Raw genomic sequence first — 17022 nt, forward strand, 5'->3', positions numbered from 1 at the left:
AATACAGTGACAAGAAAAAGTATGTGTGAACCCTTTGGAATTACCTGGATTTCTGCATAAATTGGTCATAAAATTTGATCTGATCTTTATCTAAGTCACAACAATAGACAAACGCAGTCTGCTTAAACTAATAACACACAAACAATTATACGTTTTCATGTCTTTATTGAGCACACCGTGTAAACATTCACAGTGTATGGTGGGAAAAGTATGTGATCCCTTGGATTTAATAACTGGTTGACCCTCATTTGGCAGCAATAAACTCAACAATGTTTTTGGCAGTCAGATAGCCTTACATTCTCCTGCAAAATGTCTTGATAAACTTATTCATTTTTCCGTCGATGATAGCAAGCTGTCCAGGCCCTGAGGCTGCAAAGCTGCCCCAAACCATGATGCTCCCTCCACCATACTTTACAGTTGGGATGAGGTTTTGATGTTGGTGTGCTGTGCCATTTTTCCTCCACACATAGTGTTGGGTATTCCTTCCAAACAACTCAACTGTAGTTTCATCTGTCCACAGAATATTTTGCCAGAAGCGCTGTGTAACATCGAGGTGCTCTTTTGCAAACTACAGACGAGCAGCAATGTTTTTTTTGGACAGCAGTGGCTTCTTCTGTGTTGTCCTCCCATGAACACCATTCTTGTTTGGTGTTTTACGTATCGTAGACTCGTCAACAGAGATTTTAGCATGTTTCAGAGATTTCTGTAAGTCTTTAGCTGACACTCTAAGATTCTTCTTAACCTCATTGAGCATTCTGCACTGTGCTCTTGTAGTTATCTTTGCTGGACGGCTAGGAGAGTAGCTGAACCGTGCTGAACTTTCTCCATTTATAGGCAATTTGTCTTACCGTGGATTGATGAACATCAAGGCTTTTAGAGATACTTTTGTGTAACCCTTTCCAGCTTTATGCAAGTCAACAATTCTTAATCTTAGGTCTTCTGAGATCTCTTTTGTTCGAGGCATGGTTCACATCAGGCAATGCTTCTTGTGAATAGCGAACTCAAATGTTGTACGTGTTTTTTATAGGGCAGGTCAGCTGTAACCAACATCTCCAATCTCGTCTCATTGATTGGACTCCAATTTAGCTTTTGGAGAAGTCATTAGCCTAGGGGTTCACATACAGTGGGGCAAAAAACTATTTAGTCAGCCACCAATTGTGCAAATTCTCCCACTCAAAAAGATGAGAGAGGCCTGTAATTTTCATCATAGGTACACTTCAACTATGACAGACAAAATGAGAAAAAAAATTCCAGAAAATCACATTGTATGATTTTTTATGGATTTATTTGCAAATTATGGTGGAAAATAAGTATTTGGTCAATAACAAAAGTTTCTCAATACTTTGTTATATACCCTTTGTTGGCAATGACAGAGATCAAATGTTTTCTGTAAGTCTTCACAAGGTTTTCACACACTGTTGATGGTATTTTGGCCCATTCCTCCATCAAAGTGCTGTAAAGAAACCCAGCCTAAAACCCCAAACCGCAAGCAATGCAGGTGTAGAAGCACGGTGGCTAGGAAAAACTCCCTAGAAAGGCCAAAACCTAGGAAGAAACCTAGAGGGGAACCAGACTATGAGGGGTGGCCAGTCCTCTTCTGGCTGTGCCGGGTGGAGATTATAACAGAACATGGCCAAGATGTTCATAAATGACCAGCATGGTCAAATAATAATAATCACAGTAGTTGTTTCGGGGGTCAACAAGTCAGCACCTCAGGAGTAAATGTCAGTTGGCTTTTCATAGCCGATCATTGAGAGTATCTCTACTTCTCCTGCTCTCTCTAGAGAGTTGAAAACAGCAGGTCTGGGACAGGTAGTACGTCCGGTGAACAGGTCAGGGTTCCATAGCCGCACGCAGAACAGTTGAAACTGGAGCAGCAGCACGGCCAGGTGGACTGGGAGGAATGGGTTGGTTCATTGTGGTTGCAACTTTAACAAAAAAGTAGCATCATCTTTAAATGGGTGATTGAATTTATGAACACACCCATAGCTAAACAATCAGCTGGCTAATGGTTCCTTTTGATCAGGAACCTATGTTCTCATAATTGAGTTAACTCCGTGTGTGGGCTCTAGCATACATACCTAACGTAGATCGGGCAACGAGAGAGGAGCTACGAGCCACGCAGTCGAAATCTGTGCTCTTTCGATAGATGTTTGGACAGATTGCTTGTGTTTCCCCCCTTACAAGAAAAAGTCTTGTTGCACTTGTGGCAACGAGCATTGTCAGCATCGACTCTGACTCTTTTGAACGTTTAGTTCTCTCCGCCATCGTCACTAATTAAGAGCGGGATCTTTTGTGTGTGTGTGTGTGTGTGTGTGTGTGTGACACAAGCTCCGCGCCAGAGAGATCTCTCTTCTGGATTGGGTATAGCGAAAATGCATCATAGACGAATGTCTTCATCTTATTGCAAATTAGAAATGGTTGGTGAGATAAAATGTGCAATATAACATTTATGTAGCAATAATAAATAGGCCATTTTATTTTTCTTAATTTCTCCAGTACCGAAACTAGAACCAATAACGTCAGAGCTTATCGATACTACGGTCTTTCATTATTTAGCCCCTGGGCCCGTTTAATACCGGGTTTCAGTACCCATCCCTAATCAGCTGCATAGTGCATCTTTAACTTTATTAGCAGTAGGCCTATGTTTTGAGAAGTGGGAAATGTGTGCACTGTAGCCATGGTGCTCAGTGGTTCCATCGTCTCTCGCTCGCTCGATCGCTCGCTCTTGTGCTGTGTTGGACTGACCCTTCAATAATGGCTTGAATATTAATAGGTTAGTCTGAGGAGTTATTTTTTTTTAGGCGGAGACCATTTTCTCTAGTGCACTCGGGAACAACAGTACAGCGAAGCCTAATCATTACAACAATTATTATAGGTGATGTTTTTTATATATAGTTGCACTGGTGCTCCTAATATAAAACAGCAAGTTGCACAGCAAAACATTTAGTAACATATGCGACTAAAATGGTCACACTTTAGAGCCCTGTGTGAGGGGGGTTCGTGCGTGGCTTTTGATCATTTCTTGGGGTTTTACTAATTGGTAGGAAGAAGTTTGGTCCAAACCGAATGTTACGTACTATTATTATCTGAATCCTATACATTTAAATGGCTAATTTTGGCTGCAATCAATTAGCTTAATTTCTCCAAGATATTATGTTGTTGAAATAAAATGTTGTTTCGGTAATGACGATCTCACCTGTTTCTAACTACAGACACCGTTTCAGAACAATCTGAGATGGTGGGTGTCATGGCTTGTTGAAATGACATGGAATGACTCAGCCCTGACATGCGCAGTTGTCAGTCTTACCTCAAGCTGCTGTACGCTACAGCCCTGACATCATTAAGTCATTGTGATTCAGTATAATCCACTGTGAGAGCTAGGACATTGGCAGGTAGAGAAGTGCCAGTCTCTCTAATGGGGACTGGAGACCGTACAGTACAGGTAGTGGACACTGTCTCTGAGAGGCTTGCTGAGCTACTGGCAAATGGCGCATCTGGTCTCAATGCCCGACCTGCAGCTGTCCCTCTGCTTAATTAAGCCCAATTGCCCTGGCAGTGCCCTCACTATGCGCCAGGCACCACTGGACAGCCTGCCCCAGGGTACTGCTGCACCGCTAATCCCTAGCTGTGTGGTCGCACTGCTTAATTGGCCTGAGGACAAATCTTTTTATTTGACACGGGCTCAGCCTCACCTGGTCTTTCCACCCAGCAGCACAGCGATCAGGTCCCTAAAGTCCCAGGACTGCTGCTTTCCCCTTCCACGTCACCTTGTCATGTTGTAATACTGTTGAAATGGACTTGTTTTGACATAGCTACTAACTTGAAAACCACAGGGTTGTTTGGCTCATAGCACTGTAGATGCTGCCGTAGTGGATCCGAAAGAGACAAAGACAAATGGCAAAAAGAGAGCAGCAACAGAGGCTAAAAAGGGATTTCCGTTAGAGTTTTTGGGAGAGTGACACAGAGGATAAAGGCAGAGAATGGGGTCCGTGAAGACGTCTTGGGCGTCCAAGAGTAGCTTCATCAGTCTTCTCCTTAAACACAAAGAATGCAAGAGAGAGTGAGAGGAATGGTATTATTATCATTCGTCCTTTTACTGGCCAAGCTTTGTGCAACATTAAAGCCCCCAGAATCTCTTTCAGACTTCATCGTCATCAAGCTGATATTCCCTCAGGGATATTAGGGATTAGCTCTTTCCTTTCAAAGAGGAATTCTTAAGTCAGTTGCCATGCATCATACCCCTCCCCTCCCCACTCCAACCAAATCAACTCCATTTTATCCCCGCCACCTTGCTTCTTTAAGCTCTGACTGTCCCTCAGTCCAGTTGGTCCTGAATCGCTCTAGCTATAAGGGGATGAAGTGTATTGTCAAGTGCCACTAGCACTGACTCATGCCCCTGTTAAGATGCGCAGGGGAGGTGGTGAGCCTTACCCTTAGAAGTTGCGGTAGAAGGGCCTCTTTCTGCCACATTTTAGGCTATATTTCAAACTGCTTCCAGTCAGTGTCTGTCCTGCATTCTATAACAGCCTTTCATGCTTGCAGTCAGACCTTGCCTATACTGTATGTAATCATGCAGGCAGTACAACAAGACCAGAGCATTTTTCTAATTTGGTTATGCATTTTTTGCAGTAATCTGTTATATAAAATATTTTATTATCTGGGACAGCAACTAGCGAGCTGACATTTTAGTTTTTTCTTCCGCTAGGTTTTTGTGCATGGTATGTTCAGTGGGCATGAAACTGGAAATGTGCAGTACTCCTCACTACTTAGCTGAGGTGCTTGGGGTGCTGGTCTGGACGGCATTGGACCTCTAGGGGATATCCTTCCCCTGGCAGAATAATATACTTCCCCACTATAAGTGCCTTCAGAAAATATTCACACCCCTTGACTTTTTACACATTTTTGTGTTTCAGCCTTAATTTAAAATTGGATAAATTGAGATTTTTTTTCACTGGCCTACACACAATACCCCGTAATGTCAAAGTGAAATTATGCTTTTAGAAATTATGGCTGACCCCATTTAGTCAACTAGTCAATTGTTTGGTCGATAGGCTGTTGGTCGACCGAGATTTGATTATTCCAGCAGTCGCAAATATATATATATATATATATATATATATATATATATATATATATATATATATATATATATATATATATATATATATATATATATATATATATATATATATATATATATATATATACTTTATTTTTTATGGCACAAGAGACACCCGTCTGATTCACACCTGTCTCAGTGGACTAATCCATTGTGGAGGCCGCGGGGATGACACACTAAAATTACCAGTAGTACATTTACTGTTCTAATCTGCAATCTGTTTGTTTGGTTAAGGTCATTTCTCTTAATGCATTCAATATATTATTATTTCAGTTTTTTACCGTTCTCATTGTCAGAATGGACAAGTTGTTTGCCGACCGCACAACCTAGGCTACACTTGTGTGGAAACGTTGTAAAATAGGCCTACCTGATTACTTCTTATCCCTTGCGCAAATAGTCTACAGCTGTTTCTGTCTGGAGTTTGGGGAAACTCTGAGCGCCCAGAATATTTTATACAATGTTGCAAGTTTGTTAACAAGAGCTTCATGCCGACCAAGTTGATAGTTGATACAATGTTGCACATTCCTTGCAGAGAGGCCATGCATAGCCAATGTGATTTATGGGATATTTATTTTTATCAAGATATTTTCTACCTGCAGGTTGCAATGTTTTTATTTGTTGGATTTATGTAAGCTATTTTAGTCCAAATAGCTGGTAATGGCAAAATAAGTTACTTTTAGAATTTTTATATACCACATGATGATGATTTTGAGATACTAATACTTTATTATAAATTAAATGAAACTTCCACAAAAATGTGCACATGAAAACATAACTGGCACGCAGATCGGTAGAAATTAGAGGTCGACCGATTATGCTTTTACCAACGCCGATACCGATACCGATTATTGGAGGACCAAAAAAAGCCGATACCGATTAATCGGCCGATTTAAATACTTTTATTTTTTATTATTATTATTATTTTTTAATAATGAAAATTATAACACTACTGAATGAACACTTATTTCAACTTAATATAATACATCAATAAAATCAATTTAGCTTCAAATAAATAATGAAATATTTTCAATTTGGTTTAAATAATGCAAAAACAAAGTGTTGGAGATTAGAAAGTAAAAGTGCAATATGTGCTATGTAAGAAAGCTAACGTTTCAGTTCCTTGCTCAGAACATGAGAACATATGAAAGCTGGTGGTTCCTTTTTAACATGAGTCTTCAATATTCCCAGGTAAGAAGTTTTAGGTTGTAGTTATTATAGGAATTATAGGACTATTTCTCTCTATACCATTTGTAATTCATTAACCTTTGACTATTGGATGTTCTTATAGGCACTTTAGTATTGCAAGTGTAACACTATAGCTTCCGTCCCTCTCCTCGCTCCTATTTCACTTCGGTTACCCCAGCCTAATCTCGGGAGTTGATAGGCTTGAGGTCATAAACAGTGCAATGCTTGACGCACAAAGAAGAGCTGCTGGCAAAACGCACGAAAATGCTGTTTGAATGAATGTTTTTACGCGCCTGCTTCTGCCTACCACTGTCAGATACTTAGATACTTGTATGCTCAGTCCGATTATATGCAACGCAGGACACGCTAGATAATATCTAGTAATATCATCAACCATGTGTAGTTAACTAGTGGTTATGATTGATTGTTTTTTATAAGATAAGTTTAATGCTAGCTAGCAACTTACCTTGGCTTACTCCATTCGCGTAACAGGCAGTCTCCTTGTGGAGTGCAATGAGAGAGAGGCAGGTCGTTATTGCGTTGGACTAGTTAACTGTAAGGTTGCAAGATTGGATCCCCCGAGCTGACAAGGTGAAAATCTGTCGTTCTGCCCCTGAACAAGGCAGTTAACCCACCATTCCTAGGCCGTCATTGAAAATAAGAATGTGTTCTTAACTGGCTTGCCTAGGTATATAAAAAAGATATAAAAAAATCGTCAAATCGGCACCAAAAATACCGATTTCCGATTGTTATGAAAACTTGAAATCGGCCCTAATTAATCGGCCGACCTCTAGTAGAAATGGTAAGATAATTTGGCACTCCAAATGGAAAAGGTTGCCGACCCGTAGTGTAGCCTATTACTGGCAGCTTCAGGAGCATAATGGCAGAATCTGCAAAGGCCAGCAGCAAGGAGGAGGGTCGGGAACATGTTTTTTATTCTGTTTTTCTTGATTTCTTTCTCCCTCTTGAGTCATTTGAGTGTCTTAATCTGTTTGCTTAAAGCATAAAACTACTCATTAGCCTACATATAGGCTAGTTGATATTTTAAAAACACATAGGGTGTGTAAATATATGGAAAAATACACATTTTAAAATGTCTACCAATCGATTGTTTGAAAGAACAGTCGACTCTCGGTCGACCAACATTTTCTTTAGTCGGGGACAGCCCTATTAGAAATGTTTATACATTTAAAATTTTAAGCTGAAATGTCTTGAGTCAATAAGTATTCAACACCTTTGTTATATTAAGCCTAAATAAGTTTACGAGTAAACATGTGCTTAACAAGTCACATAATAAGTTGCATGGACTCCCTCTGTGTGAAATAAGTGTTTAACAGGATTTTTGAATGACTACATCATCTCTGTACTCCACACATACAATTATATGTAAGGTCCCTCCAGTATAGCAATGAATTTCAAAAACAGTTTACACCACAAAGACCAGTAAGGTTTTCCAATGGCTAGCAAATAAGGGCACCTATTGGTAGATAAAATAACAAATACATTGAATACCCCTTTGATCATTGTGAAATTATTAATTACACTTTGGATGGTGTATCAATACACCCAGTCACTACAAAGATACAGGCGTCCTTCCTAACGCCGTTGACGGAGAAGAATGAAACCGCTCAGGCCAATGGTGACTTTAAAACAGAGTTTAATGGCTGTGAGATCAACAACGTTGTAGTTACTCCACAATACTAACCTAATTGATAGAGTGAAAAGACGGAAGCCTGTACAGAATAATACTTCCTGTTTGCAATAAGCCACTAAAGTAAAACTGTCCTGAATACAAAGTGTTATAGTTGAGGAAAATCCAATACAACACATTAGTCAGTACCACGCCATATTTTCAAGCATACTGGTGGCTGCATCATGTTATGTGTGTGCTTGTAATCATTAAGGATTAGGGAGTTTTTCAGGATAAAAAATAAATGGAATGGAGCTAAGCACAGGCAAAATCCTAAAGGAAAACCAGACACTGGGAGATGAATTCACCTTTCAGCAGGACAATAACACACAATCTACATTGGAGTTGCATACCAAGAAGACTGTGAATGTTCCTGAGTGGCTGAGTTACAGTTTTGACTTAAATCTACTTGATAATCTATGGCAAGACCTGAAAATGGTTGTTTAGTAATGATCAACAAAACATTTGACAGAGCTTGAATCATTTTTAAAAGAATAGTGGGCAAATGTTACACAATCCAGGTGTGGAAAGCTCTTAGAGACTTACCCCGAAAAAGTCACAGCTGTAATTGCTGCCAAAGATCTTTATACAATGTATTGACTCAGGGGTGTGAATACTTATGTAAATTAGATTTCTGTATTTCATTTCCAAAAATATACAACTTTCTCTCCACATGTTTTCACTTTGTTATTATGGGGTATTGCGTGTAGATGGTTGAAAAATGCATGTAATACGTTTTGAGTTCAGGCTGTAACACAACACAATGTGGAATAAGTCAAGGGGTTGAATACTTTCTGAAATCCCTCTATATCCTCCTTGCTCCCTCTGCTAGTATAGCACTAGCCTGTGCCGCAGACTGTGCCACTGGTATCTTCCTCTCCTGCTGACTGAGATGCTTGTAGCAGGCCTATAGGTCCATACATGCCTGCAATTGGGGTTGATTAGGCGATGGTAAGAACTGCTGATGTAACACTATATAGGGAAGGGCTCTTCTTACAGATTCTCTACTTCCTGGTGCAGAGCTTCGGCCTGTATTGTTCTGGAGGATAGAATGGAGAGACACTTATTTAATGAGACTTCTCCGACTGGGTTATTGCAGACTGCTCTCAGAGTTATTATGGGAGCTTTATTTTAGGGGACAAAAGCGACCGTTACAGCCAAGTGACAAAAACGAAAGGGGCTCATTTAAAGCGATGCCAGTGTGGAGCTGTGAAGGGTTGAAGGGGGGCTTCCTGTTGTCCGTGCCCTCCTACTGCCTTGTGCCCCCCCCCCCCCCCCCCCCCCCCTCTCCACAGGCAATGGTGATGTCATCATGTTGTCACCATCATCGCCCCATTCGTAAGACCTTCCTGAGGTTAAGCATCATGTCAGCACTGTAAAGTGTGTATGCGCGCCCTCCGTTACTTTTTCAGGTTATGTGCGCATGTATGATATGGATTAATGTTATGTGAACTCTGTTTCCCTTTTTATCTGGGTCAAATGTTAGATTAAATGTTAGTGTGGTGCTGCAGCAGCATCATCATCATCCCTACTCTTGATACAATCCCTCTCTAGTTTCCTCTTCAGTGTGCTGTCTTCTTGTGAGCCATCTCCTTCTCATTTCTATTCATGTGAGCCATCCCATCTCTCCTCTCTGACCATTGTTTTTCCAGTGCTGTGCTGGAATTTTCTTTTCACATGGTTCATTTAGAATGTTCTCACTGTGCAGTCACTTCCCAGTGGTACTGTAGGCCTACTGCTGGCATGGCATTCTATTCTCCCAGGACCCAGGCTTCCATTTGCCTGTTTAATTACTCCCTCTCTCTGTCTCTCTATCCACTGATTAAAAGAAACAAACCATCTCAGCTGACAGCTGAGTTCAGTTGTAAGTGGATGACAGATCTACAGCTATTAACCATTTTAGCCTGTATATCCCCCAGTCCAGACCCTTCAATAAAAGCTCTCTAACCACATTTGATGCAGTGGGGGGGACGAAGTGATCAAAGGGTGGGTTGATAATGCCGTTAATGGACTAATTATGCACATACCGAAATTTGGTTTTTTTCAGATTGTGTTGCACAAATATTGGATAACTGGCTATTCCACTGCACTGAGGCTGAACAGAGATGTTTTATTATGGTATAGGAGTGTTTTCCAGGGCTATGTAGGTAATGACTGAATTAAGATACTATGTTCCTGATAGGCCTATGTTTGCTCTAGGCAAACATGAGTAACTCGGTATGGTTTGCACTTGTATGTTTGTTGATGTAAGGGGGCTTTGTGGACACTGACCTGTGACACCAACCTTGCTGCCCTCCTGCTGTGTTAGTGTTTGTGTGTACATACTGTACCAACCCCCTCCCTCCTCCACTGCCTAGTGCTGCTGGCTTGGCCCATGCTTCCTCATTCCTTTCCCTCTCCCTCAGTCCTGTGGTAGAATTCCTTAGGAAACGCCTCCCACCTGGGTTTGAGCTGAACTGGGCTGAGCTAGGCTGTGAACCATGGTAAACAACAATACTATTTGGGGCTGGGACGTTATCAGTTTTGTTCAGCCTCACCCACCTAGTATTCCTAGCCCTGTATTAGGCCCTCCCTCTGGCTGTGTGGGAATACACTCAGATCTCATTCAGCAGGGAGATAACATTGTGGATCGTACAGGTAACTGGAAAAATATGGGAAACACTAACATAGTGTCTTAATAGGGCATTGGGCCACCAGAACAGCTTCAATGCACCGTGGCATAGATTCTACAAGTGTCTGGAACTCTACTGGAGGGATGCTACCCCATTCTTCCATGAGAAATTCCATCATTTGGTGTTTTACTGATGGTGGAGGAAAATGCTGTCTCAGGCGCTGCTCCAGAATCTCTCTTAGGTGTTTAATTGGGTTGATCTGGTGACTGACACACACACACACACACACACACACACACACACACACACACACACACACACACACACACACACACACACACACACACACACACACACACACACACACACACACACACACACACACACACACACACACTTTATACCCCCTATGCTCCTTAAAGACCCGTCTTTCAAAGTCACTGAGATCTCTTCTTCTAGCAGTGGTAGACAAACATATCTAATTTACATAAGCAGTCACACTCCTGAGTCAATGCATGTTAGAATCACCTTATGCAGTAATTACAGCTGTGAGTCTTTCTGGGTAAGTCTCTAAGAACTTTGCACAACTGGAATGTACAATATTTTCCCATTCTTTAAAAAGTTATTCATGCTCTGTCAAATTGGTTGTCGATCATTGCAAGACAACCATTTTCAAGTCTTGCCATGAGTCAAAACTGTAACTCGGACACTCAGGAACATTCACTGTCTTATTGATAAGCAACTCCAGTGTAGATTTGGCTTCGTGTTTTAGGTTCTTGTCCTGCTGATAGGTGAATTCATCTCCCAGTGTCTGGTGGAAAGCAGACTGAACAAGGTTTCCCTCTAGGATTTTGCCATTGCTTAGCTCCGTTTTGGAATTATTTTTATCCTGAAAAACTCCCCGTTCCTGAAAGGCGTAATTAAGCTCTTCCCTCACCTGAATTATACAGTGACCTTTGTTACATGATCTAATGTTCCCTCTTTCTCTCCACAGTATCTGGAGGGGTCCTAATGTAAACTGTGTGGACAGCACTGGATACACTCCTCTACACCATGCTGCCCTAAATGGACACAGGTCGGTCTATAGCGAGTCCTGTTCTTTTGTCATGGGAGTTTAGATTGATTGCCTTTGATGTGAGTTGGGGTCACCCTGTGTGAAATGCAGGGCTTGACATTAGCTTTTTTTTCCCACTTGTCCATGGGCAAGTAGGACAGATTTATTAATTTTTTTTACTTGTCTGAAATCTCACCTGTCCAACAATTTAAAACAAATCTGTAACACCATGGGCCAAAACGGTGACTGAAAAGTTTGTTTCAGCAAGGAACCACTTCCCAAATTACAATTCATTATTATCACTGGTATTGACAATGCAAGGCTGTTGGTCTCTGATCCCATGTATTATATCTCCTGCCGTTGTGGCCTTGAGCAAGCCACCCCACAAAGTAAAATACTGTGCTGATAGGCTACTGTATAAAATGTATGTTGTCAACCCTTCATCTGGAGAGCTACTGGGTCTGCAGGCTTTTGATCCAACCCTGCTTAAACATACCCAAGTCAGCTTATCAAGGGACTCTTAAGCAGAGGATTCTTTACAATGTGTTAGTGCAGGGCTGGAGCAAAAGCCTGCACACCCAGTACCTCTCCTGGAGGATGGTTGGCCACCCTGCAACATTACAGTTACAACCCAATACTTTTTTTTGTCTTTATAAAGTAATTCCATCATTCAATGAACAAGGTATCAAATGGCTGAGGTGGGTGACTTTTTAAAGTAAGGTAGCTAACTAAGACATGTTTACCTGTTTTGTATAGCTAGAATATGACATTTTCAGGGGAGATCTTGACAGCATATGAGTTACTTGTCAAATAGGCTATTCTAAGATTATTTATTTTTTACGATGTCAGAATTGCATGGCCAGTATTGAATGGAAAATCCCAGCTTTCCAACGGTGTCAGAATTATTTCACCCAGTTTTGAGTGTTTTACAACCGGAGTATGCAGCATTAGTTTAATCTGCACACCCGTATCAACTGTGTGACGGCCATTTGTGGTTGTACACAAGTGACTGTGGAAAGTTGTTGGATATGACAATAAGATGAATACATGCTAATACCTAAATAGATAACCAGCAAGATAACCAGCCAAACTATGCAATATGTTTGTTTGATGTTTATAATTATTTTACCTCCCCCAGGCTCGCTTTAATTAAAAAAAAAATGCATCTTGTGATTGAAAGACCGGTCGTGCCTGTCAATGCAGGCCTACAACAATGATTTGCCGATGCACTCTGCAGAGATTGGGAGAACAGTGTGCAACACATCCACGTTTTTTACATGTTCATTTGGACAACTTCAATCTAGAATCTGCTTGTCCAACAATGGGTTTTACTTGCCCCTGGCAAGAGGACAAGCATTAATGTTGATCCCTGAAATGCTGTAATTATGTGGTTAACACAGTTTACTGTCAACATCACCTACATAATGAACATGTACAACTCTTCTGACCCCGTTTGTCCCATCCGCAGTGAGGTAGTGGAGGCGCTGCTACGTAACGAGGCCTTGACCAACATCGCTGACAATAAGGGCTGCTACCCCCTGCACCTGGCCGCATGGAAGGGGGACCAAAGGATCGTCAGGCTACTCATTCACCAAGGCCCCTCACACCCCAAACTCAACGAGCAGGTCTGACTTCCCCCTACTACCTGTAGCTCCCTTTTCACTATCCATGTTCCCCTTTCCCACGCCTCAATGAATCAGTCTTCTTCTGCTCAGAGTAGCAATGCTTTGTTTTTTTAATCAATCTGATCTGTGTATGAGAAGGAAGGAACAGGTCTGTGCAGTTAACGTTTCACAACTCACTAACTAGTCAGTCAACTCTAGTGTTACTTCCTGTACCTGTTAGTCACGTGCAGTTTTAAAGAGCGAGATCTGGCCTATACAGCTCATCATTCATTTACACTTTTGACCTCGCTGAGCTCCTTTCTATAGCATTGATTTTTAACTAAGTACAATGTGGACAGTCTTACTCGACTCGCTCTGTCTGTGGTTTGCCGAAACCATTTGCCTTTCTTTGAGAATTGCATTTTGTAGAATACAGTATGGCATAGCTTGTTTTTTTCAGTGCAAGACCATACACATTAACTGCATTGCAGCATGAGTTCAAATGCACTAATATTTGTGTTGAAGTGACTAGACGCCAGCCAAGTGAATGTGTCTTGATTGATCTGTTTATGTTGTAATGTGTTAAAACCAGGCATGGTGTGTAGAGACTGCTAACTGCACAACCACCAGGAGCACCTTCAGTCTTTAACCTGTCCTGTCTGTGATCTCAGTATCTTTACCATTTGGGAAGAAATTACCCATTATGAGGCAATGGAACAAATTAAATCATAGCCATAAGTTTACCATCACTGTAGTACTTACCAATAGTACTTCAGAGACATTTGAGTGTATTAGACTCCCAGTTTGCAGCCATGTTAATGTATTTCTTTGATCCATTGCCATCACATTTCGTGTCATTTCTCTTCACTACTATGCCTGTTCATAAACACCTGTTCATTCATTAACTCAACTTTGTTCATATTTCTGTTAATTTATTTTGATAAATTTTTGCAACTGACTGTCATTCATTGCCTGTATGTGAGTGAAATACCATTGCCTCATTATCTTCCCTCCTAGAGCTCCTCTGTAGAGCACAAAGAGTTGAAACGCTGTGGGCCCTTTGACCTACATATTAATGCCAAGGTGTGTACCCAGACAGACAGACAGACTGCCCTATTATGCTCTTTCCTGCTTCCAAAGTATGCACACAGCTAGTTGTGCACCAGCTGTTCGCCATGCTTGGGTTTGATGCTTGGGTTTGATGCTGAGCTTGCACTGCTGGTCTGTTTCAAAGATAAGAGAACTGGACACTGACTTTTTTACTTTTTCTGGGCACATTTCTTTTGATTTCTTGGGGTTCTTTCTCTAGATAATTTCACCTTCTGGCAGGGGTAAGGTGGTACGGTGTCCCGGCAAAATAAATAGTGGGGGTATGCCGTACCGGTAAAACATGAGCCTGTCACGATAATTAAACAAAAATGTCAACAAATTGTAGGCTATTACAATAATTTTGATCATTACCGCATGTCAAAGACATGAACAATGAGCAAATGGATTTGAAAACGGGTGGATTTGATTTACAGTACCAGTCAAAAGTTCGGACACACCTACTCATTCAAGGGTTTTTCTTTATTTTTACTATTTTCTACATTGTATAATAGTGAAGACATCAAAACTACGACATAACCCATGGAATCATGTAGTAACCCAAAAAGTGTTAAACATATCAAAATAGATTTTAGATTTTAGATTCTTCAAAGTAGCCACCCTTTGTCTTGAAGACAGCTTTGCACACTCTTGGCATTCTCTCAACCAGCTTCATGGGGGAATGCTTTCCAACAGTCTTGATGGAGTTCCCACATATGCTGAGCACTTGTTGGCTGCTTTTCCTTCACTCTGCGGTCCAACTCATCCCAAACCATCTCAATTGGGTTGGGTGATTGGGGAGACCAGGTCATCTGATGCAGCACTCCATCACTCTCCTTGGTCAAATAGCCCCTACACAGCCTGAAGGTGTGTTTTGGGTCATTGTACTGTTGAAAAACAAATGATAGTCCCACTAAGCGCAAACCAAATGGAATGGCGTATCGCTGCAGAATGCTGTGGTAGCCATGCTGGGTAAGTGTGCCTTGACAATGTCACCAGCAAAGCACCCCTACACCATCACACCTCCTCCTCCATGTTTCACGGTGGGAACCACACATGCAGAGATCATCCGTTCACCTACTCTGTGTCTCTCAAAACACGGCGGTAGGAACCCAAAATATTAAATTTGGACTCATCAGGCTAAAGGACATCTAATGTCTAATGTCCATTTCCCGTGTTTCTTGGCCCAAGCAAGTCTCTTCTTATTATTGGTGTTCTCTAGTAGTGGTATCTTTGCAGCAATTCGACCATGAAGGCCTGATTCACAGTCTCCTCTGAACAGTTGAGATGTGTCTGTTACTTGAAATCTGTGAAAAATTTATTTGGGCTGCAATTTTTGAGGTTGGTAACTCTAATGAACTTATCCTCTGCAGCAGAGGTAACTCTGGGTCTTCCTTTCCTGTGGCAGCCCTCATGAGAGCGAGTTTCATCATAGCTCTTGATGGTTTTTGCGACTGCACTTGAAGAAACTTTCAAAGTTCTTGAAATTTTCCATATTGACTGACCATGTCTTAAAGTAATGATGGACTGTCGTTTCTCTTTGCTTATTTGAGCTGTTCTTTCCAAAATATGGACTTGGTCTTTTACAAAATAGGGCTATCTTCTGTATACCACCCCTACCTTGTCACAACACAACTGATTGCCTCAAACGCATTAAGAAGGAAAGAAATTCCACAAATCTAACTTTTAACAAGGCACACCTGTTAATTGAAATGCATTCCAGCTGACTACCTCATGAAGCTGGTTGAGAGAATGTGCAAGTGTGCAAAGCTGTCAAAGGCAAAGGGTGTCTAGTTTGAAGAATATCAAATATAAAATAACACTTTTTTGGTTATTACATGATTCCATATGTGTTATTTCATAGTTTTGATGTCTTCACTATTATTCTACAATGTAGAAAATAGTAAAAATGAAGACAAACTCTTGAATGAGTAGGTGTGTCCAAACTTTTAATGGTACTGTATATCCTACACTCCAAAATGCATTGTAGTTCGACCAGAACACTGACATTTTGCCAAGGCAGAGATGAGTGTCCAACAGCAGTGGCCGACAGCATAAATTCTGGCCTAATGACAATCGCTAAATGTCCTTACAATTGATGGTGTTTTGTGTAACAGATGTCTCTTTCCATTCACCACTGTTTGGAGGCTGGAAATATGTTGTGAGTGGATGAATGTGCGCGGGTAGCCTAGTAAAGGAGCCTTCTGAAGTGAATGTTTGACAAACAGATGAAAACATCATGACCGGTTGGGTTTATGCCACGATAAAAGGTAATACATTTTAAATGATACATCTATACGACTAGGCCCACAGAGATCATACAAATATTATACAGTATTTGTAATTATATTATTAGGCCCATAAAACATTTTTGAGGTCGATACTGGAATACATTCATTCTACTTTCACCCCTGTCTTCTGGTTACTGAGAAGTAATTGTTAAAGGTGAATTTGCGATGTTATTACCGTTGCTGCTGTTGTTCTATAGTCCGTTTTTCTGTTTACACAGTCACATGACGTTGAAGAACTTTGATGTACATCTCTTTGGGATCATCCTAATTAGTCATGAATATGAATGAATCCCCTGGGGACAGAATAGGGATGTGACGGTCATGACATCTTGTCAGCCGATTATTGTCAGGCAAAAGACTGACAGTGTCATGGTAATT

At 41.1% G+C, this 17022-nt stretch overlaps 1 protein-coding gene across 8 annotated transcripts in view; it reads left to right on the top strand.

Moving 5' to 3' along the window:
* LOC129860833 (ankyrin repeat and SAM domain-containing protein 1A-like) overlaps nt 1–17022 on the top strand; it is a 108272-nt gene that overhangs the window by 17709 nt on the left and 73541 nt on the right. For 7 of the 8 annotated variants that reach the window (XM_055931649.1, XM_055931653.1, XM_055931656.1 and 4 more), the window contains exons 2-4: nt 11604–11684; nt 13132–13288; nt 14285–14350. In XM_055931649.1, the coding sequence (XP_055787624.1) occupies nt 11604–11684; nt 13132–13288; nt 14285–14350 (304 nt within the window). The remainder of the gene's footprint in view (nt 1–11603; nt 11685–13131; nt 13289–14284; nt 14351–17022) is intronic. The other variant, XM_055931654.1, reaches the window with a different exon arrangement.

Source organism: Salvelinus fontinalis, chromosome 8 (assembly GCF_029448725.1).
Source record: "Salvelinus fontinalis isolate EN_2023a chromosome 8, ASM2944872v1, whole genome shotgun sequence".
NCBI classification, from domain to species: Eukaryota; Metazoa; Chordata; class Actinopteri; order Salmoniformes; family Salmonidae; genus Salvelinus; species Salvelinus fontinalis.